The sequence below is a fragment of the Idiotropiscis lumnitzeri genome, chromosome 4 (genome assembly GCF_059441095.1).
Source record: "Idiotropiscis lumnitzeri isolate Australia: NSW breed Sydney's pygmy pipehorse chromosome 4, RoL_Ilum_1.0, whole genome shotgun sequence".
Taxonomy (NCBI): domain Eukaryota; kingdom Metazoa; phylum Chordata; class Actinopteri; order Syngnathiformes; family Syngnathidae; genus Idiotropiscis; species Idiotropiscis lumnitzeri.
Window position 1 is genome coordinate 30,560,467 of NC_142394.1, and position 23,770 is coordinate 30,584,236.

A 23,770-nucleotide genomic window follows, 5' to 3' on the forward strand; every position below is an offset into this window, starting at 1 on the left:
CTGACCGGGTGAACCCGCTTTTGCCGTGGACCGCCGTGTCTTATTCATGAAAAGTTGAATCGTCGGGTAGGCTGCCAACAAAACTCGATTTTTAAACGATTATTTTGTCCTCTTGGGGTCGCCATGCCTCTCGTTCAGCTGTGACTGCGTATTGCTTTAAAAGGTGGTGAGTGACGTGGGTGTCGGTTAATGGCAGTGTTTTGTTGGCTGCGTGGAGAGAAACTGAATGTCATCAAAGTAGAGCGAAGCGATTAATCGTTTCAAAATGTTCAGATTCGGATTTTTCATGATTTGAAAATGTTGCAACTGGTCTACGAATGACTTGAATGAGATTGGTTGCGAATACATTCAAGAAATGCTGCTTGAATATGAAACCAGTTGGGTTCTGAGGTCTTCAGACTTCAAGTGGTCCGGATGGACGGCCATTTTGGGAACGGAGGACACTTTTTTTTTTTTTTTTTTTTTAAAAAAGGACGGCCTCAGCAAAGACGGAAGTGGGTTTTCGTCGGCCCCTAACCGATACCTATTTTACCGATAGAAACACGCCCAGCCCGTCTTGTGTGTGCAAGGCGCCAATTCACTACTTGAGACTGAATGTGAAATATCACATTCAGCATTTTTTTTTTTTTTTACAACAAATGTGATTTGAAAGGATGGCATTCTGTAATTTTTCAAAACTATTTCGGCATGATATGTGAACTGACTGAGAAATGAGACGATGCAGGCGTGCTGAGTAATAAACGTGATTTTGCTAACATTGAAGTGCGCTGCGCTCTTCATGTGACACTTGAAATAATGGCCTCCAATAACGGGCACAGCCATCATTGCCGATCATTAGCCGTAACAGCTTCGACCCATCTCCAATGTCAATAGCGCTCTTGACCCGATTCTTACCGAGGTTGCACAAGAGAAAAAAAAAAAAGCCAGCTTGTTAAACGTCCGGCTGAGCCCACACCGAAGGAGAATCTTTGCAAAGAGGTTTGAAATGCAAATGCTTGCCAACTAAAGCGCTGTGTCGCCTCTCCTCTTGCAGGTCATTCTCATTCTGACCAAGTACTACCACGCCGATTCCACCAAGGTGCTGGAGAGCTCTCTGTGGAGGTAAGCCAAACCGCTGAGCGGCGGGCCGTCTGTCAGGAGGTGACCTGGTGCCGCGCCTGCCGACTGGATCTTGTAAATGGCCGGCGGGGCCTTGGCGGCGCTTGTGGGGTGGCGAGACGGAGCACCGGGAGGCCGGCGATGGCATCTGTTTGCTCAGATAACGTATCAGCGTGGAAACGGGGTCAAGTCAGGGTGCCCAGAAACAATTTTTCTTGCCTTTTAGTGGCTAAAAAAAAAATTTTTTTTTTAAAATCATCCCGCCTGCACAACTTCTCAGCGAGAATCTTGTGCGTACTTTCTCATGGAATATTAATTCTCGCTTCCATCTAATCCCTCGCAGATGCTCCGATGTTGAGCCTGACCTTGCAGGTACATGAGAGGAGACTTAATTCTCTTCCATTTCGCAAGAGAAAACAGACCCAACATGGTTCATGACCGACATTGACTAAAATTAACTCTTTTTTTTTTGTACTTTCCCAGAGAGCAAACGTGTGCGATGATGCTACTTAATTCATGGCGTTCCCCCTTTTTGGAGAGCTTCAAAGCTGCAGCCTCCCATTAGATGCAACTTTCAATTCTCCCTGGAATTTTGTATGAATTATGTGCATATTTGCCTCTTTCGTCTGTTGACACTTTAATTGTTAGACTTCTCCGCAGACATATATTATATTATATTTATTTCTTTTTTTAGTTTTTTTATTTATTCCTTTTTTGTTCCATTACCTCGCCACATTTTGTTTTTCCCCACTTGCATTTGTACTATTTATGCACTGTGAAAAGATTTTAGGCGAGGAAGAGGAGCAGTCCGGATGGATGTGGCTCGAAATGATGTTCGAAAGCTCGAAATCCTCATCTTGGCAGCAGAAAGTAAAGGGAAAGCAAAGGGGGGGGGCGAGAGAAAGTGGCGCTCTTTTTCTGGCTGCTGACCCCCCTGGGGCATGTATGTCTTGCTCACTCGCTCACTCGCTCGCGCCCGCGCACGGACGCTCACGCACACACGCTGGTTCCAGTTGTGCGATTCAGTGTTGCCTGAGGCTGAAGGTTGAAAGCAACTCTGAGCTCAGTCTTCATAAAACATGAAACACACATACTGCACGTTGCCGCTATACAAAGTGTCCTCCTGGACACGCACGCGCACGCGCACGCCCCGATTGCTCTCGACACTCTTATTGAAAAAAGAAATGCATCATTATTGATGTCACCTTGACTACAAGTTGCTCATCCCCACATAAAAAAAATACAAATTTGATAAAGCGTAAAGATCGTCAACATTAAATCCAAAAGTGCCGTTTTTGTTTGGGGAGCAAAGCAAGCCATTTACGGCACAAAGAAAATACCTCAAGTATAAACGATTTGTAATTGCCTCGTTTGTTTTTGTCATTTCACTTTTTTCTTGATCCGGTTCAGGCAATTGAGAACAGACGAACTGGGCTGGGCTGAACCGTCACCAGCATGCACCCTGAATTACACACCGCCGACACACGAAGCGCGCTGATGCGTGTGTGTCGGGAGGGGGGGGGACGTGTGTGTGTGGAGGGTGGGGGGGGTGCTAAGTGGGTTCAAGGCAGGGCCAAAGCGGAAGGTGTCTTTAATGTTCGAGAGCTGCTCACAAATTGTCTGTCAATGCGCTCCGGTGTTTGGACAAGACGCACTCGATCGCAAAGAAAGGTAAAAAAAAAAAAGATTACTAGACATAAATAAATAGATATATGCATGTGTGTGCGTGTTTTGTCATGCTTGTTAACGACGGCATCACATGGTTGGCGGGGTAATAAAGTGCAAAGTGATGTTCAGAAGTCAATATCAAATAATAACTTGTGTTTTATACGCGCGATATTATCATAATTCATCCCGTTATTCCATCCCATAACAGCACTCAACCTTTTCCTGTTAACTCGCCACTTCATCTCCTTGCGGCCGCTGCATCACTCTTGTCTCATTTCCTGACAACAGCTTGAAATAAAAAAAAAAAAAACGCCACCCCCACCTCAGCTTGGCTAAACCGACATAAAAGAAAAATCTTTGAATACGTGACACTTCGGGATTTCCTCTTCTCCAAATTGACGCATCAACTTTTTGCTCGGACGTTTTCATGCAGCAGACGAGTCAAGTTTAATGCGAGGCCTTCATCAGCTCTCACATCGGCCACAAGAAAATCTTTTTTGTGAAAAGAAAAACAAAAGCCGACAATGAGGGTCTGCTTTGCTTTCTCCTCCCGCGGACGTTTTGGGACACTTGGCTTCAATTTGCGTCCTCTTTAGGCTGCCCAAAAAGAAACATCAGCGAGGATTTGCGATAATCCTCTTTGCGCGATGCTTTCAGATAGAAGCGCCCCCCCCCCCCCAACCCGGCCTGCGCAAAACCACGCGGGATTTTGGCGCCGTCCGTAATCCACAATTGTCTCAAATAGCGGAAAAGATGCAAAATGACGATTGCGGGAATCAACTTTTGAGAGCTGTGAGGCAGAATTTGCTTTGATTTATGATAGTTCTGGAATTTGAATTCGATTTAGTTTTTATTTCCTCTTGAGGCTTTTTAATTTAGTTTTAATTCGAGTTCAAGATGGTTTTGATAGTTTTTAAAACATAGTGTTAATTTTTGTTCGTTTTAGCATTAGCTTTTATTTTTTTTTAAACATTTTACTTTTGTGCAAGATTAGAAAAACTTGGTATTTTTTAGTAAAAAAATTCACAAAAATATTAGTTTTAGTGGAACGCATTAAACAGCTTCTAAAGTGCCATGCACGCATAAGTTTGCGGTAATTAAATGAGGCTAGGATGCCCTGCTTGCCAAGTTGCCATCTTGTAGAATTGTGGGCGGTTACATTCTGTAGCCATTCCGCACTTGATTCTTATTTAAACTCATCAAAAACACATTGAACAATTGTTGCCACCTTGTTTTGCTAATCCATTCAGTGGACATTGTGCTGCTCCTTCTGTTGTGCACTTTTTGGCCACTAGGGAGCAGTATGATGCAGTCAGAGACACGCAAAAAAGCTTCACTAGGCTGAATTAATTTCATTTTTCACAGCCGGTGACAAATATATGCCCGTAAGTGCTTTCATATTGTCTGTCTACATGTGTTGCTCCATCATTTGTGACTCGCGCTTGTTGCTTAAAGGCTTGGAATGCCGCAATATATTTAGCTTTAGGCTAAACGGACTGTCGTAAGTGTTTTGGATCGACAAGGTCGAATTCTCGTCTTTTGCTTGACAGTTGCTTCGCTCGGCGGTGGCATTTCATCGCGCCAAGGCTCTTTTTTTTGGGGGGGGGAATAATTGTTTTTGTGTGTCCATTTTCGGGCATGTGTGTTTGTGACGGCGCCTGTTACCTCCCGCGGGAGTCTTCCTCACACGGGTCGGACACTCGCAGGTGGTCGCCGCCGCGCGTCTCTGCAGCGCTGGCGGCTAATTGGCTCATTTGCATACACTCGGCAGAGCCGGGAGGCGGGTTAATGACGGCGCGAGCGCGTCGGCCACACGGAACCGAGTCGGCATGTCGGATGTTGCGTTGGCGCCATGGTGTGTATTTGCGCTACATCACACTTTTGTCCAAATTGTTTGCGTTCTTGTCGCCATTACAATGAGTAAATGCGAAGCACGGCGACACAATCAATTTGTGCTCGTCCCTGACAGAGGACACGCATTCACGCCGACGGCTCACTCTGCCTAAATAAAGCTGCAAAGCTAATTAGTCGAACGAGATCAGCAGCGATCGTGACCCGGCCCGGCCCGATTTGCTTTTTGCGTTTGCACCAATGGCGCTCGATTTAAATTTGTGATGTGTGCGTCCGGTTCGTTTACGTTTCGTTGGATGATAAACGTCAACAGGACGTGACATTAAAAAGGTTGAAGCCTCACTTTTTAAAATTTGACCAACTGCCGCTCGTTGCGAGTCATTCGTCACACAATGAAGAAGACGGGCCGACTCGAATTTTAGCGCCGGGGAATGAATGTCACATTTGAATTCCAATTTGCTGCAATGAACTGATTGAGCCGAAGCATCGTGCCAGTCAGACGAGCGGCGGTCCGCGTTTCTTGACATCGCTTTGCCGTGCCAAAATGCCCGCGGAAACGTTCCCGTGAAGGCTGACCTTTGACCCGCCGACGCGCGTGGGCGTAAGAGGTGTCTGACAGCCGCGGCTTTTTGCAGCGCGCTGGTCAAATTGCTGAGATGGATTGGCACGTGCGGACGTGCAGTCGAGGAATTTGCTTGATGGCGCATTTGGAATGGGAAGAAACATTTATTAAATCGACAACTGTGGTCGCTTTGGTCGTAAAAGCGAGTCTGCTGACGCCGCGGTGACTATTTTGGGGTTGCTTTAAGGCAGTGGTGGACGGTCAAGGCCTTTTTTTTATTTCAGCAATATTTGGTCATACATTAAAAATGACTAAGTTAAGTTATGCTAAGTTATGCTACTAGGCCAGTGCTTCTCAAATATTTTCTGTCACGCCCCCCCCAGCAAGAAGAAACCAATTCGCGCCCCCCCCACCACCCACTTTCTGCTGCAACTTTAAATAATCGCATTTTGTTTGCAAAACAAAGCGACACCGTCGAGTGAACACTCGCTGCGCACAATGGGCAAAGACAGCGCCACTGCCACCTACTGGAGTGGAGGTGCAATTACACTTTATTGGAGTACGGTGGGGGGGGGGAAAGCATGCTCCCCAGGTTCACAAAAAAGGGTCAAGTGCCCAGCTCTGCGACTTTCTATACAATTGAATCAACTTAAGAAGCAACTTGTCAAGCCGTCGTTCAAGTTGTGCTTCCCGAATACCAAAGCCAAGTCAATTCAAATCTTTTGTCCGTTTAAAGCCTAAATTTTGGCAACTTGAACCCAAATCGTGCCGTTGAGCAACTTGCCGAGCTGTTCTTCCCGAGTCGTTGCCGACGAACAACAGCTTTTCCCAAACCCGACGATTCTGCTCGGCCAAGTTCGGTTGCTCCTTTTTTTTTTGTCTCCCCGCGGGCGACTTCGCACACGCCAACGCCAGAGTCCAAATTCACACGTTCAAAGTGAAGATAAAACACGACAAATGTTTGGTGCGAAGTGAAAGATGAACGAGCGCCGTTCAGTCACTCGCTTGTTTTTTTTTTTTTTCTTCTCGGCGAGGACAGACTGACTGTCGCGCGACGTCTGGGAGGGTATTTCTTCAAGTGCAAAGATCTGTCGTGAGGCCAATCCGACACTGGAACGAGCGGCAACGGCACGACGCAATTTTTTTTTTTTGTTGCCCGAGCAATTCCCTTTGCAGCAGTGAGTCGAAAACACTCCTCGTATTAATTCGTCATTTCCTCTGTGAGAAATATGAAATCTGACGAGCGTTATCATACCAGCTGGACTGATACTGACACAAAAGCTTTTGGGAATCGCGCAATTAAGCTCGGTGCACAAAAGAGCGCTTCAACCTTTGTGCTAAAAATAGTAACGCGTCCGTCGGCCATCGCGGCAGACGACTTCCGTTTACAACGCTGAAATGTTGTCAAGTGTAAATACTCGATTAGTTTACGCGACTAGAAGTTTTTCGTAGACTTTGACATTTGCTGGATTTATTTTATTGGCTGCTGCTCGATGATGTCGCTTCTGCGAGACAAACATGAAGAGAACTACGACTCCCAGATGACTGTTGGACCTCTTCTTCCGGGAAACAGCCGTGCCGTTAATATCAAAAGAATGACTTTTAAAATCAATATTAAATGAATTGCCAAAGTTGAAAACGAAGAACGAAGACTTCTCCTGAGTTTTATAAACATAAAATGTAGTTTCAGTCAGTTTTCGTTTTTCTAAATCATTTTAGTTTTTAATTGATTCCGTTCACTGAAATGTTTTTTTTATTATTTTTATTTTAATGACTACATTAGTTTTCGTTTCGTGAAATAATCACGTTTTTCACGTTGCGAAGCGAGGAATTTGCCGCCGTCACTTGCGAACAAGAAGCATCGTGTTCTTGGGATGAAAAACGTTCCAGTTTAATTTCAATGGAATGAAAAATGTTGATGAAATAAAAGGAGTACGGGCAACGAAACAATAAAATGAGTTTGTTCAAAAAGATTTCGAGTCCCAATTCGAGGTAGCGCCGCGTGACCTTATCAAACGTCCGACGTGATTCCAACTGACAAGACTCGACTTGTCGTTTTTGGACGTCGTCTGCGCGCTCTCGCATGAGCGACCTTGACGTTCTCCACACTCGGAATCGGCGCCTGTCGTCTCCCTAAAGTGCATTTGGATTTCTCGCTCTTTCTCAAGTGAAAGAGAAGAAGGGAGGGAAAAAAAACAAAACAGCGGTTTGGCCGTCGGCGTCTCGCGCACTCGCGCAGACCCAAACGCGCAACAACCTTTTTTCTTTGCGTTTTTCATGCCGTTTTGATTTTGCCTGCTCGCTCTTTCTGTCCTCAGGCTCGATTCTCATCGTTTTAGCGCTCTTCAAGAGACGTTCCCGAATGGAATAATGACACCAAAATGGAATCCTAATGGTGCATTTGTACCTCACTCGCACACATTATTTTTGCATTTCAAGCAATTTCAAAGGAAGTCGTCACACTGGATTTGAAATAAAGCCGACCGAGCAACTTTCTTGGAAAACATTCCATGTTCGCTAAAATAAAAGAGGTGACGTGGCGTTTTTTCCGAACATTCTTGTTGCTGCAAGTCGGTGTCGCGGGATTGCGTAAAAACTAACAACAAAGTCAACTCCAAAATGAACTTCAAAGTCCCGATAACGACATTTCGAAGGGTTCGGGGCACTGGTCATGTGATTGGGACCGCTCGGGCGGGGAACTTCCACTTGGTTGTTGTCGTAGGTCAGGGGTGTCAAACTCAAATACACAGTGCACCGAAAAGCCGCATTTCATTTTTGAAAAACAATTTTTTTTTTTTATTGAAAATTTTTATTACGTGGTTTTATGAATGCAAGTCAATGTTGACTTTTTAAAATTCCAATTATCCTTTTGAATGTAAAATGGTATCGTAGTCATTTGGTATCACCTCACGGGCCAAATATAATGACACTGCGGGCCAATTTTGGCCCGCGGGCCAGAGTTTGACACCAATGTCGTAGGCGAACACCAAACGGCGAGTTTTCCTGGCAAACACGGAAGAGGAACGTGACGCACGGACGCGTGGCAAATGAGTGCGAAGTCGTCAATAAGTGGGCGTGACTGACAAGGCGTGCGAGGTTCAGGCGCCGTCTGTCATTTACTCGCGATTGTCCCGGTGGATTAAAAAAGAACCCCAGCGAGGTGTCGTCATTATTAGAATTTGAGGAAAAAAATTGTGTTGCAATTTTGATTTAATTTGTGATTTTCTTCACAATGCACACGATGACTTTTTCAAACATGGCAGAAAATGTGATTAAAAACAATAAACGTTGTTGCTGTCATAACGTAAGGACACTAAAGAGGTTTTGGTGACCGATTATTGCGTCCATCTCAAAAGTCTGTGGTGCAAATATTATCGATGCGATGATAAATATTTAACATACGTTTGACATTGAAACTCTTCGTCATGATGACGTCAGCCGTTTACGTGTTCCTGTCGGAGAGCGTCTGCTCAATTGCGAACGTAGCCGTCGTCTTATTTTACGTATCGATTGAAATATAATTTTTCTTTCTTCACCCTAACGCGGTTCCAGTCAAACTTTTCTGTCCACCTAGGCACTTATTTTGAGTCTTTCCCGACTCCGTATTTCACGTTAGCGGGTAGCACACTTAGCTAACTTCGTTGGCCTCCTCGGTGAAAATGCGACTTGTGAGTGGGGTCGTTAATTTGTCGCCAGGGAGGAGATGATCCGCATCACGCAGCTCGTTGCTGCGGCTGTGAACGGACTTGCATAAAGTACAAATAAAGTTCGGAATGTTGCAGCGCAAGCTAGCTTGGCACCTAGCATTCAAGCAGCAATGAAATTAATGACTTCCAGGACTGGGCAATATTGCGATTTTTTTATTTATTTTTAAAAAAAATTTTTTGTATTCATTTATTTTTTTATTTTTTTAAATCAGTCAGCCGCTAATTACTGTGACCTGTTTCGTGGTCGTGGGCCACAAGAGCCCCTTTTAAAAAAAAAAAAAAAAACTCAGCATCTCAAAATCGCATTGCCTGAGGTCGCAATTTCCATCCCAAAACGCTAAATGGTTCATCCCAAATCATGAGCGTTCTTTTTTTCCTATTAGGTGCCGCCGACGCTAAATTACTCACCGAATGCTCCCTCCTTTGTTGTCGTCAGCAGCCGCTTTTTGCCACGTTTTCTTTCTTCCTCCTATTTTACCGGAATATGACGAGTGAAATGACTTTGTCGAGGCTTCCTAATGGCTGAAATTGCCTCGCACTAAAAGCCGTTTTTGTGCCGAGGGGTGAATAGACCTCGACTTTTGCGTCAGAATGCAACGGCGCCGGCGCCGGCCCGCCGTGACGTGACGTACACGAGTCGTGTTTAGTCCTCGTTGACGTCTCGTCGTGCTAAGGCGCGAAATCAGAACCAGGCGAGCTCATCATTTTCTTTGATCAAGGCCTCTCCTTGCGGGCACGACTCGTTTTTAACGGCGCCGCATCCCCTCGCCGGCGGGCTTTGGATTGCTGCGCTTCATAGAAATACGCTGGCATTCTCCAATTGATGCCCCCGTTTGAAGTCATCCACGGTAATCGTCATTTGTCGCCAGCTGACTGGGCCGTTCGCCGATATTCGGCTGCCGGCGCGATTGGATCAGCTGTTTGAGTCGTACGACGAACTAAGAGCTTGTCGGGCTTTCTCTTTCTTTTTTTTTTTTACGATCTTGAAACACTTGAGATGAATTTTATGTTTCAAGCGTGTACCTCTTTAAGCCGCGACGTTTTCTCACGTTGCAGGTCCAGCGACTACGGCACCACTTACACCAAACTCAACCTGATGCCGGGGACCACCGTTGTGGTGAGCAGCTTCTACATCTGCCCGACCAACAAGAAGAAGGTAAGAGACGCGAAACCTTCGAGAAGCCGCGAGTGACGCAAGACAATCCCAAATGCGTTTAATTTCTCTTTACGGCGATCGGTCGGCGGACGAGGGGGTCCAATTGGAGCAATGCCTTTAATTTCCCGTCCAAGGGCAAATGAAGCGCGTGGAAGGCCGCGGCACGAGCGGCAATATGGCGTTGACGGCCGATCGATGAAAAGCTGTCACGCGCTGGCGTCGAGAGGTGGAGGGGGGGGCAAAATCAAGGACGGCCAACAATACTCGTGTTGCATTAGAATATTTCAAAAAAAAAAAAAAGATGCTGTTACGCATCCCACATTATCCGAGCGTCCATGACTGAATGCGGCCGCCTGGGATTATAATTCAATGCGCAGATTACGGCCGATCGTTTTTGCCTTTGCCCTGACCTCTCGTCGTCCCGCCGTGACCCGCCGGGGCGCGAATAGATCGGCTTGACCCTCATCCATCGTGCGGATCAATAAACAACTTGTGATGGCTCACCCGGGAGGCGAGATTTAACTCGCACGTAATCGCCACCCGATGCGTTGACGAAGCTTTGCTAATCCGTCGAAATGTTTGCTTGACGGATGTCGAACGAGGACGCCATTGCGGCGACGGTCCTCATCTTCATATCGCAGATGGCGGGTGCGGTGAATTCAAAGTCCGGACCGCTTCCACGTAGAAACGCCGTGTCAGATTCCTTCCTCGAACCCGAGAGGAGATAAAAGTGACATCTGAAGATCCGGCAGTGGGCTCGACGTGATGAATACCTCGACTTCGCCGGGCGCATTTGTCAAGGTTGAAAAGGCGGGAAGCGTACGTGAGCGAGTCTGAGTGCCGAGGCATGCGTTCGTCTCGCCCTTCCTCGCCAAATGCAAATGAGGACTGGAAATGGATTGAACACGAGCGATTAGCATCCGTGCGCGCACGCGTGTGACAAAATTGAACCGTTGTATTGACGAATGACGACCGACGGACGACTTCCTCTCGAGGCGAGGGCGTCGCGTTAGAAGGTATTTGGATGTGAAGCTCATTTGCATATTTGCACAAATGCATCAAGGCAGCGTCACGTCACGTTACAACGGCCGCTGTTCCCAAAGTAGTTGTGTGTGATTAATTGCAAATAACAGCGGACTGCAAATTGAGCCCTGTGGTACACCAGCTGCTGTGATGACTAGAAATAAAATGTTTGAAAGTAGGATTTGAAAACTTATTTCCTACTGCTAAATGTAATTTCTCTCTTCTGGAACCGTAAAAACATAAAAATCTCCAAATGTAACTAAACAACATTTTAATCTAATTCTACAAGGCTAGATGGAATAAACGCGTTGTTTTAAGACATCCGTCGCAATGTCGACCGTTTGTAAAGTCCAAATTCTCCCCTCATGTGACTTAAATTGTCCCAATTGATAACTTTCTCCCCCTCGTTTTTTTTTTTCAGTGTGTGAAGGAATACAAAGTGTCGCACATGAACAGAATGTCTTGTCACGGCGAGCCGCTGCCATTTCTCGAGTTTTCACTCCGGCCGGCCTCCCTCAATGCGGTGGCGAGAAAGCGTGTGCGAGTGTGACGGGAAAGAGAGCCAGTGATAAAAAGGCAAAATCTACAACTGGAAAATTGATCTTTTTTTTCTGGTTTTGTCGTGTGTGTGTGTGTGTGTGTGTGTCTGCATATAAATTGATAAATTTGCCTGGCCACCAGAAGACATTGATTTAGACATTGGCCCCCCCGTACCGCGTCGATTCGGGCCAAGTTCTAAGCCGAGGTGCTTTTCAAGCACAACGTGTGTAATTCCAAGTGGAAAGGAAGCAGAGTATGTTCACTCTTGAAGTGAAGCTTGTTTTTATTAGAAGCTAGACACAGAGCGAGCGAGCGTGTGTGTGTGTGTGCGAGCGAGCGTGCGTGTTTGTGGTTTCCTTTAAACGCAATGTCAGAAGCTGTCTCCGAGGCTTTTGAGGTCCCGGACTTGCATTACACGCGCACACATGCGCACGCTTGGGATTGAACAATGCGGTTGCCGTGGTAACAGAAGTGTCCAAGCTGCGTCCGCGTTTGGCTCATCGGGTGTTGAGAGCATTTTGGAAGTCTGGCAACGTTTGAGGTTACATCATTTCATAATAAATATAAATAAATATTCGGGGTTGCCGTCCTCACATTGTTGCGTCTGTGACTTTGAGTGTGTGTGGCTTTGAACAGGTGATAGACCGATGTGCTTTTTTTCAGGGCTTATACCGATTATTAGTAGTCATGGAGGCCGATAAACGATATTTCAAGCCGATGTTCATGGGGTCAAAATTTTGAAAAACGTGATTTCGTTGAATTGCCTTGAAGCACATGTTTATGAAACAACTTTAGTGATGCGTTAAAGCTTTTTTACATCTTAGAAAATTGACAACTTAGTTTTAAAAGTCGAACAAAAAGTGCACGGAGCTCCAAGGCTCAGCTGCATGTTTTCTAGTTCAATGAAAACAAACGGGCAGCTTTCTGCTGATTGGCTTCGACAAAGAACCAATCAGCTGGTGCTGTGGGCGGGCCAATCTGCTTCTGCAGGCGGGGCCACCAGCACAGCAGAGAGAGAGAGAAAGGTGTGCTGCAGTGAGCTGAAATAAACCAGATTTTAATTTATCGGCCTTGAAAGTTAAAAAAATGGCTGATGCCGATAATCGTCAAAATGACAAATATCGGCTCCAATAATCGGTCTGGCCAATAATCGGTCTATCACTGCTTTGAACGGCGGGGCCTTCGGTGACTGGGTTAGGGTTGAGTAGATGGATTCAGCCCGCCGGCCTTGAGTTTGACACCTGCGCTAAAGTTGGCCTGAAAATGCCTTTCCCGTCGAGTCCGGCCGAGACGATCGCAGCGGCCGGCTTTTCATCTTTGCCGCTTTTGACAAGCGCCCCACGTCTTCTGTCGTGTTCCCACTTGGCCACCTTGGCACACAAACGTTCCGCAGGCACGCTGACATCACTCAGACGCACTCCACTCCTGACGGCAAACCGTCAGCGGCGCGCCCGTCGAGTGGTCTTGTCATCCTCGGCCTTTTGAAGAGCATACGGCGGCGACGGGGAAGGGGCGGAGGCAGACGGATGACAAAGAGGGGACGCTTGTAGAGGACAAATGAAGAAGAGCCATTGTTGCATCAGCGCTTGGCTCTTTGGACCCAAAGTTAAAAAAGTCAAAATTCAAAACATTTTTTTTCATTTGTTCTCTGAGCGGGTTTGTTCGGTTTTATTCGTTTTTTCCATTAGTTTCAGTCATGTTTTTAGTTTAAAATAAAACATTATTTTCCCAAAAAGGTATTCACTTTTTATCTCGCGCTAATTTCTTAGTTTTCCTTAACTATAATAACCTCGGTAGCAGCAAAAATGTTCAACTAGCAAAATTTGTAATCTGCAATTCATGTCAATATATTTAATAATGTAGATCATTGCTTCTCAATTATTTTCTGTTACGCCCCCCCTAGAAAGAAAAAAAACAATTTGCGCCCCCCCCACCACCCACACTCCGCTGCAACTATAAATAATTTTTGTTGCAAAACAAACCAACACCGTCGAGTTCATACTTGCTGTGCATAACGGGCAAGGAGAGCGCCACTGCCAACTAGTGGAGTGGAGGCGCAATTACACTTTATTGTTGTACTGTGGGGGAAAAAAGCACGTTCCCTTGGTTCACACGCGCCCCCCCCCCCCATTGCATCGTGAAGTATTACACGACTGATGTTGACTCTCACTGATACTTGCCAGAAATTGTCAATAAGAACTATGAGGAGAAAATGAGCAAACGTGAATCACAAGAGTTGCTTTAATTAGAACGTGCGAGAATCGGCTGCTCGAGAACAATCGTGAAAAAGGTGAAGGCGTGAAACGGGCGGCATGCCTTTGCTTTCTTTCAACACGACGACGTGTGTGCCGTTTAAAAGGAAGCGTCGGCTTTCCTGGGAGCAGTCACTTGCGAGTTTGTCCTAATGGCCGCCCGCCTGAGTGCCGTCGAATCAATCAGCATTTCATCAACAATAACAAACAAGCCGATCGCTTGTGAAGGCCTCTTTTCACGCTCGCTGAGCCTTCGCGGACAACACAGCGTCGTCTTGTTGCCCATCACCTCATTACCACCTTTTTTTTTTTTTTTTGTCGTCTGCTCACTAAAGGCGCTGAAGTGGCCAAGGCCAACGACGCAATTTGGCAGCCACAAAGCCATCCCAGATGGCGTGAGCGTCGCAGGATCGCAAATTCCACCTTTTTTTTCCCCCGCAAGAACAAGAATTCCCCCTCATCCGCGGAAGGAAGGCGGACTATTTATGTATTTTTGGTGGAGCGCTCCGCGAGGTCGCTCAGAGTTGAGGGATAATAAGGAGGAGTCGCAGCCGCCAGAAGAAAACGGCGTGGAGGCTAATGAGGCTTCGTTAACGGCCGCTAATTGGCGCTTTAACCTCGGGCTCGCCGGCAGGGAGGCGTCGTTTGTGTTCCACCGCCAAACACACTTCAGGTCACCAAATTTGCAGAAGAAAATGGAAATCAAGAAGAAGAGAGGGAGATTTTTGATTCGGGCTCGGAAAAAAAAAAGAAATCCATCCTAATCAAATGCAAGTTGGCCTCAAATGGATTTTGAACTCTCTTCGACCAATCAGCACACTTGAATGCTCTGATGGATGGCTCGGGTGGCCAATAAATGAGCTGCCAAGACAAATCAGGGATGAAAGACTTTTTTTTTTTTTCTTCTTTTGCAGCGTCTCATCTCCAGTCTTGAATTAAAAAAAAAAAAAATCCCAACATGATTCATTTATTTCAATCTGCACGCATGATTAGCACATCAGCTGGATCGGTTTTCATTTCAAGGGGAAGCCGAGTCAAAAAATATCTTCTCTGAGCTCCCACAAGTCTAAACGGCGTATTCGGATTCGTTTTTTCCATTTGCGGAATCTGAATTAGGCAAAAAAAACCTCACCTGTTTTTATCCATCGCATGCAGGCGGCGGCCATTTTGCTTTGAACTGCTGCCACCTGCTGTCGACTGAAGATGACATCACGATGCCGGGCCGGCTCAGGAAAACGTCCGTCCCGTTTGGTCTTTGTGACGTTCGCCCCGGCAATGTGATGACATCATCAGTTGACAGGCGGCAGGACACAACAAAATGGCCGCCACCTTAACATGGATTTTTATGCTCAATTTATATTCCACAAACGCCATACTACCTTATTTTACAGACTAAAAGCCGCTACCTAATACAACGGTGCAGCTTTTCTGTGGATTTTCTTTTCTTTCACCAGTAGTTTAGAAAATAAGCTAAATAAATCTAGATTTTGATTTTTGATTTTCCTCTTGGGTCTGTTGCGTTTTAATGAGCAAAGTTGTTGCTGTGTTTCACTAATGTGTTGATGTACCTTTATGTGCAGTCACAAAACAAAATCGTTCTGTACATGCAGTAAACATTTTTCCAACATAGAAAACTGAAAAAAAATAAAATCGTTTTTTTTTTTTTAAAAAGAGCTGCTGCTGCTTGTATCAAGGTGCGTCATATAGTTTGGAAATTACGGTCATCTGAATAGCGTGTTTCGAATCGCGGCGACGCGTTGAACATTTTGACTTGACGTCTCCATTTCCAATTTCGGCGTTTCGGCCGTGACACGCCACCGGGACTGCGTCATATTTTGAAATTGTTTTGGAAGAAAAAATCAACACGTCATGAAAGATTCACGGGATTTTTTTCAAATGAAAGGACAAACGTGACATTTTTCTCGATGTCACAAAGACGTTTTTGTGAGCGTGATTCAAACTTCTCAAGTCGTCTCCTGCGCCGCCTTCCTCCAACGAGCCAACTAATGAGAAGCTCGCAATTCTGCCAGCTGCGCACGACGGCAGACGTCGGTTTGAAAAAAAACAAAATCCATTTTCGCCCGGCGACGGCATTCGTTTAATTCACTTCACGGTATTTAGCTCGGAATATTGTGCGACTGTGCGACTGCTTGTCGACAGCACACGCCAACAATGCGTGATTACAAAGCTTTGCTCGGCGTTCATGAATATGGACGAGTTGACCCGCGCTTGTGATTTGCATCTTTTCACGGCTGCTGTCGTCGTCGGTGCACGGCACAATTCTGACCTTGTGACGGCGCTATAAGTCCAAAAAGCCTACTAGAACATCTGACGTTTATTTGCGGTCAATCGGAGGCCCATGGAAAGGTGGCAGCCGCGTCCGATGGATTGATTTGTCTGATTGATGACTTGTACGCGTGAACTCGCCGGCGGCTCGTCCGCAGGCAGCCTGACGCTCGAATTAGGCTCGGCGCGTCCGCTTGGAAAATGATTGGCAGAGGCGTCGCGATCGCTGACAGCATCCTGCCGCCGCCATATGGCGGATGTCTGTCAAAATACAAGAATAGATGCCCTTGTTGTTTCCGTACGCGCCATTTATTTTACGCCCATTCCTCGGATCTAATTTAAGTCACGACCGACCAGGTGCGTGTCGTGACTTTTGCCCATATGTGCGCTAAATTGCAGGCTGTCAAACTTTAACAGAAAAAAAAATGCTAAGAATTCAATCACAAGTGCCCATACATAAAAAAAATCGACCATTGTTCATATCATGATGCGGCTGGAGTTTATTTTGAAAAGTAGGAAGCGGTGAGGCTCGCTCGACTCTGCGTTATCTCGGCGGGATGATTGACATTCCGCCGGAGAAGTTTTTGCCTCGTCCGGGCCGGGACGCTTTGCCGTGCCTGAAAGTGAAAGTGCCGGCGCTCCAGATAAAGATGACGATAACGAGGTCTGAGAAGCGGCCTCGTGTGACACGTGATGATGTCCGAGTGCGGCATCAATAGTCATGCGACTTTTCTTTAATGGAAGTACGAGTAGGCGATACAGAAATCATCGACATGGCGTTGCTTGGATGCCATTTTAAGATGTTGCTTCTTGTCTTGCTCAGAAAATCACTTTGTGGGTGCCACCGCTTTTTTTTTTTTTTTTGGGGTAGTGGGGGGTTGCTTTTAAGGGCAAGCTGTGGCTGTGTTGCGTTCAATATTTCAGGAGCGACAAGGCTGTTTGAGAGAGGTCGTGCGTAGACGCCAAATGAATCGAGAGTGGCCGTGATGGCGCCTGGGGGTGAACTTTAAGTGAACCACTTTGACTCCCCACCCCGTAAACCCCCCGGCACAGGGATGACAAATAATTGAATGTGATCCTCAATAATTCAGTTTTGAAACACAGAGATGAGGGTTAAATGGTTTAAATAGCCAGACACTAAATATTCCTACGCTAGTTCATACTGTATGCCTTTTAGCACATGTTGGACATGCACGAGTACTCATATCAAAGGGCACAGTCAGTTGTGGTGGGCGCTATTTCTGTATTCAACATGCTAGCTCGCGCATGCTAGCTCGCGCATGCTAGCTCGCGCATGCTAGCTCGCGCATGCTAGCTCGCGCATGCTAGCTCGCGCATGCTAGCTCGCGCATGCTAGCTCGCGCATGCTAGCTCGCGCATGCTAGCTCGCGCATGCTAGCTCGCGCATGCTAGCTCGCGCATGCTAGCTCGCGCATGCTAGCTCGCGCATGCTAGCTCGCGCATGCTAGCTCGCGCATGCTAGCTCGCTTCGTTTGTTTTTTTCACTCAGAGTCTGGAGTTTAAAACTGAGAATGATAAGACAGACTTCAACATTGTGGACAGTTGCCCTTTTGTCCTGCTTTCTCCCACATGTACTTACTTGTCTGTTCGAACTGATTTGTCTCAAACCATCATCAAAAGAGGTATTCACAGAATTTATTTCGCACAGTCAAGTCTGCGAATAGTGGTCTTGAAATTCAACCAGCAGGCTGTGTTAACATGCTCTCTGTATTGTTCTTCTGGGGAACAAGTCCGTTGGGTCGCACCTGGTCTGTTTTGGAGAATATTTGGGACTTAAAAGTGCGCCTTATTGGCATGAACATACGGTAAAGACGCTTTAACTCTCATCCAGATAATTGCTCGAAATAAGGAATCCTTTAAAAAAAATTCTTCTAACTTTTACAGTTCTGGAATGCATACCCGACAAAAAACAAGCGTTCACTGTCCGCCGATGCATGTTTAATATGAAGGCACCAATTAAAGTCGCATATCATCACTCGTCCCTCGTGGAGACTGCGGAGATGTTTGCTTACGCAACAGCGTCGCCCATGTTTGTCTCGTGGAACAAAAATGGTCAAATAATCGTTTTTTGGGCTGCTTTGTGCCGCGTTGATGCTAATTTGGCCAGATGAGCAAAATCTGTCTCAAAAGTGTGTTGCCTTTCCCTTATCGAGCGGAAAGTGTGTTTTGCGCAACCTCCTTATTTGGACGCTCATTTGAGGCCGGCCTGTCACCGTCTTTGTTTACTTTGAGTTCATAATGTATTCCTTTAGTCATGAATAATTTCCATCTTCTTCCTGTCCTTTGAACAAAACCTCACGCTTGTTTTTTTTGCTTGTTTTTTTTGCTGTTTTTCGTCAGTCGCATGCGAACGCGACCGTACGCCAAACGCATACATTATTCAACGTGGAAACCAACCCCCCCCCAAATGTGACCGTCGGGGATTTGTTTCATGAAGGACCCCTCCCCCACCGGCCCCCCAACCGACCAGAGACGGGGTGTCATTACGTCGCTCGCGGCCTTCAGAGGAGGGACGAGCTGGATGCACATTTTTTGCAAAAACTCAGTGGGAGGGCTGCATTGATCATTATCATTTCTTCCGTGTGTGTGTGCATTGCAAAAGTGCGATTACGGTCCCTCGCTGACAGGCAGTAGTTAGTCCATGTGTGTATTTATGCAAATGCAAAATTGTGTGTTTGTGCGTGTGCGTGTAAGCCTATATGACGGCGCCCCCCCGGCCGTTAAACGCTCAGGAACAGCTGCTTGTGAGCTTGAAGTCAGTCTGTCCTGTTTTTTTTTTGCTTGTCTGTTGTGTGTTCATACTTGAAGACGTATTTCGTTCCCACCTGATGTTGACGCTTCTTGTCCACATCCGAGGGCACGACAACAACAAGTAACGACAGCGGCGGCACCTTTGCTTGACACTTTCCTCGATGAAATGACCGTTCCAGACCCGTCAACATGAACACGTCTTTATAGAGATAAAAAGCTTCATTTTTTGTGGTTGGCTAATAACTACGTTCAAGTTTCATCCTGAAATTGGCGTACCTTAATCCGAACCGCGCATTGCTTTTAATCCAAATGTCCTTGTTGATGTTATTTTGCAAAGCTCAAAGTTAAGCCCTGATTGGTTGCGGCAACGGCGCTTCTTCTTCTTGACTTTGTCGCCAGAAGTAATCGCGATGTTTCGTCGGATGGCCGATCGCGCTTCGCTTACAACTTCCGCTTAGCCGGCTCGACTCTGATGACCTGAACGGCACGTTTGAGTAGCGTTAAGCGTTTCGGAAGAAAAGCGGACGAGATGCTGGGGTGATCGCAGCCAATCAGATCACGGGATGAATCCACGTGTGCTCTCATGGGTCCATCTTGCGGCAGGAACCAATCGCGTGCCTCGTATGAGTGCTCGTGGGTACGTACAAAGCCTCCCAGTCAACTCGTCTCTTTGAAACAATTGTCTTTCGGTCATATGGCTAGATTTTTTTAATTTTTTTTTTATTTTGAAAAGAAAAAACACAAAGTACTAGAGCTGCAAAACCTGAAGCGCGAAGTGGCGAGAGAACACACACATATTTATATATAATGTGAATATTTCCAGAGAAGGCAGCCTTTACGATTTGAGGATTACATTCTAGTACGAGACGACCTCCGACCCTTGTGAGGATAAGCGGCTCAGATAATGAATGGATGGATGAATGTTCGTCCGTAATGAAAACACATTTTTTTTTGTCTTTGTCAAGGCAGAGTCGTCGCCAGCGAATGTGTCACCGAATGAATGATGAAAGGGGCGCTTGGCAGTGTAATGAAAAATGACCCTGAAGCAGATGACGCCGTCTCGGCCGCAGTCTGCTTCCCGTCTTCCTCATCTCGATTGTAGTGGCGAGGATTATGTCACATTTCTCTGCTCCTCCTCCTCCTGAACTCGCTGCGGGCCTCCTCCTCTCATCGCCTCACCGTCGCTCCTCCGATAAGCCGCGAGCTGGAGGTCAAGTCTGCGCTTTATTAAAAACACGGGCGCGCTTTCCACGTGTGACTTGCGTCTGAGGAAAGTGAGTTAGTGGATACAAAAGTCTACACACCCCTGAGTTTTATTTTTCAGGTGGTTGCTAAAACAGCTGAACTTTAAATGTTTGTTTGAATGTAATTGGTTAATTCTGAACAAAGCTCGTTATAAGAGGGTGTGCACACTTTTGCAACCTAGCTTCTTCTTTTTTTTAAATATAGTTTTACATTTTTTCGGTTGTTGGTCACATGAATTGTTTTAAAATGATTTTTCTCGGTTTCGAAAATCTGCCATTTGAGCCAGGCCGCGTGTGGATTTTTCGATCCCCGCCGTCGCGGAAGGCAATGAAGAAAGGTACGCAAGAGTCTCCGTTCCGATGAGCGGCAGACGAGCGCTCGGAGGCCGATCTTCCGTAATGACTTTTTGATGATGCGTCTGTTAATTAATTAGCTTGAGATGAAGTGCTCTCTTTATGGAGGTCCCCGATATCAAAAGGTTTCCCCGGGAACAGACGCAGTCGGCGCCGACCGACGCTTGAGCCGGCTGCCATCTGGCCACGCATTTGATGTTATTCGAAAAACGTCAAATATATTTTGGTTTGGATGGAGCAAAACTGGCAGACGTAAGATTATATTTAAAAATCCGTATTTCGGGTGAGTAGCGTCTATTTAATTGAGCTGCTTTCATGATTTCAAATGAAACCACAAAAGAAACGTTTAATTATTGCCTGAAATGACTTTTCAAATAATAATCTGCGGCGCCATTAAATCCTCCATACCTGTTCAAATCAATTAGCTCGCCCCCGAAAGTGTCGACAAGCCGCAGAGCTAATGGGTTTTGCTTTCCTGATATCAGACGGGATCAAAACCTTTTCCGCAGCAATTAAGCCTGCCGTGTTTTTGTCAAATCCGACGCTAAGAGCGCCGTTGGTTTTGGTGCCGAGAGCTCTCCGGAGGGCCAATTGACCCGCCGGTTAAAAGCGCTCCATGGAACAAGCGCATATGCAAATGAGGGGGCGGGTACGCTTGTGACTCGCATACTTGAGCTTCAATGACTACGATTCAGAAATCTGGTTTAAATGTTATATTCCGATGCCACAAATTGGGATGAAAAAAAAAAGAGACAGTTGTGGTCAGAAATTCCAAACCATTCCGGACGTCGCTGAAATCCGGATGATATGTCGTCGGTGCGTTGTGTTTGTTGATGACGCGTTTTTAGTTTGGTTTATCCAATTGAAATCCGCTCATTCACGGCCAAAGACGTTGATGTTCGTCAACCACTTGCGAACGTCATCGAATGCATCAGACGCAATTCACGGAGCGAACGCCGAACGGCGTGGAGCGAGTCTGCGTCAAGAAATTTTGCTTATTTTAGACGTTTCATTCTTACGATGGGCGCGGAACGCAATATTCTGTGGATCTTGAAAAATGCTCGGAAACGACTTGCGATAAGTCGGCTTTAAAAAAACGTGGAACAAATGTCAAACGAATGCTCGCCGTTTTGCTCATCCTACACTGACAATTTGAGCATCGTCTCGTTTCCGTGGCGCCCAACGTAAGTCTTGCGCAAATGTTGTCTTGAAAGGTCTTAATGCGTTGTTCGCACTGAAGCAAAATCACTTTTTATTCTGTTTGCGATTCCCGCCTCGTAATTAAATCTGGATTAATAGCCCGGAGCGTCGCTCTCCTCCCTCTCGTTTGACGACGGCGGAAATGTCATTAAAGAGGCACCTCTGCAGCGGCAGATCGCACGAGAAGTAATCAGGACATCAGGAAGGTGAAACAACTCGTCACAAGTTCCAGGTTCCGCACCTCCGGGTCGCCGGGTCGCCGATATGTTTAATGCAGAAGCTGCGAGAGGCGAATGCACTTCAAAGCGGGCGTCAAGAGCGCCACTTTCACATCTGACAAGTCGGCCCGGCGTCACGTGTGTTGCGCAACATGCGGCGGCGCTGACTTTGCGGCCCCGAGTGGCGGGCCGTGCATTTCCTTGATTGGAATCCACAAAAGTCAAATTCGCTTTGCTCCTTCTTGAGTTGAGCGACTGCATTTGTATCGTAAAGCAAAAAAAACAAATCGAATAAGGTGTGGTATTTGTGGTTTCTGCGTTTGGCGCGAACGGCCAGGTGGTTCTGGTGGGCTCGTCGGTGAACGAACGGGACCGGATGCTGTTCATCAGCACCGACGAGGGCTCCTCCTTCCAGCGCCAGAGCGTCTCCTTCAGCCCGGAAACGCTCGTCTTCCACCCCAAAGACGAGGACAAGCTCCTGGCCTACTGCAAGGACGGGCGGGTGCGGCGCCGGACGCGTTGGCGTGAGCTTCAAGGCAAAAATGTCCAAACGGGTTCTAAACGCTCTCTCTCTCTCTCTCTCGTGTGGCCAGCTGTTTGCCTCCACCGATTTGGGCCGCAAGTGGACTTTGCTTCAGGAGCGGGTGACCAAGGACCGAGTTTTCTGGTCAGTTCGATGTTGCTTGTCATAGAAAATCCAAAATGCTGCTCGTTGCTTCCAATTGCAAATGAGAAGAAATCACATCAAGTGCTTTGTTGACTCGCAATATCGACACGCGTGTGCGTGCTTAAAGGCGCAAAGTGTCGCTGTGTGATTGAGAGAGTCCATGTGTCGTTGTGAGAGTTTGTGTGTGAGAGTGTGTGTGTCAACGAGTGTCATGGCGACTTGTGTGTGTTCGCATATGAGTGTGTTGCCGCAGTGTGTGAACCTGAGAGTGTGCGTTCGTGTCTGTGTGTGTCTCTGAGTGTGTGTGACCATGTGAAATAGTTTGTCTGCACGCCTGCGAGTGTGTGTGGAGAGAGAAACCACCCGTTCGGATTTCTCTGATTTTTATCCTCTTTTTTTTTTTGCGTGTCCCAGGTCGGTCGCGGATGTGGATGTGGATCCTGATCTGGTGCACATGGAGATGCGCGACACAAGTGGAGGTATTTTTTGATTGTATTTTTTTTTTTCCCAGGACGGGGATGGAGAGATGGCAGGAAGTCCATTTCGCCGCTCGCTTGTTTCTCGGCCCGTCGGCATCGCCGCCGCGCTCGACCTTGTTGCCCGCACAAAAGCGTCACGGCAACGGCGGCCCGTGTAGATCGCGATATCAGCTGACGAGCAGATGGAGCGGTTCGCGCTTAACTCGCCTCCTGGGGCAGCGCAGCCAATTCGAGGTCGGCTCGCGTCTCGTGCGCGCGCTCGCGCGTGTGTGTTTTAGTTTTGTCAACCACAAGCGGACCTCATCCACTAATCCGTAATCTCTGCAAATAAAGCTGAGACGGCAGCTCTCCACAATCCCATCTGGACTCATCGGAAGCCGGAAAAAGTTCTCAAGAAATAAAACGTAAGTCAGGTCCAAAAAAACGGAACAATGTCCTTGATGCAGCGCGCAACGATGCCGCCGGTCTTTGTCGGTGCCGAGTGACCACGCTCGGACGCCAGAACGCTTTTGTGGGGCGAGGCCACGCCACATGTTCCCCGCTCGGCGCCGGCGCAACCCGGCCGTGCCAAAGCGATCCGTTTGCCCGCGGGTCACCAACGGCTTTGCCAAGGTTAAACGGCGGCATGCTGCAAAGGAATCGGGTTTAGGGCCCGCCACGGGTTCCGTGCCAGTTCTGGTGGGCGGGACGGAG

General features: G+C 46.9%; 1 protein-coding gene across 7 annotated transcripts in view; it reads left to right on the top strand.

Annotated features, from left to right (window-relative positions):
- sorcs2 (sortilin-related VPS10 domain containing receptor 2) overlaps positions 1-23,770 on the top strand; it is a 74,949-nt gene that overhangs the window by 34,988 nt on the left and 16,191 nt on the right. For all 7 annotated transcript variants that reach the window (XM_088292416.1, XM_088292415.1, XM_088292411.1 and 4 more), the window contains 5 exons: positions 1,034-1,101; positions 9,943-10,042; positions 22,269-22,433; positions 22,525-22,598; positions 23,013-23,077. In XM_088292416.1, the coding sequence (XP_088148542.1) occupies positions 1,034-1,101; positions 9,943-10,042; positions 22,269-22,433; positions 22,525-22,598; positions 23,013-23,077 (472 nt within the window). The remainder of the gene's footprint in view (positions 1-1,033; positions 1,102-9,942; positions 10,043-22,268; positions 22,434-22,524; positions 22,599-23,012; positions 23,078-23,770) is intronic.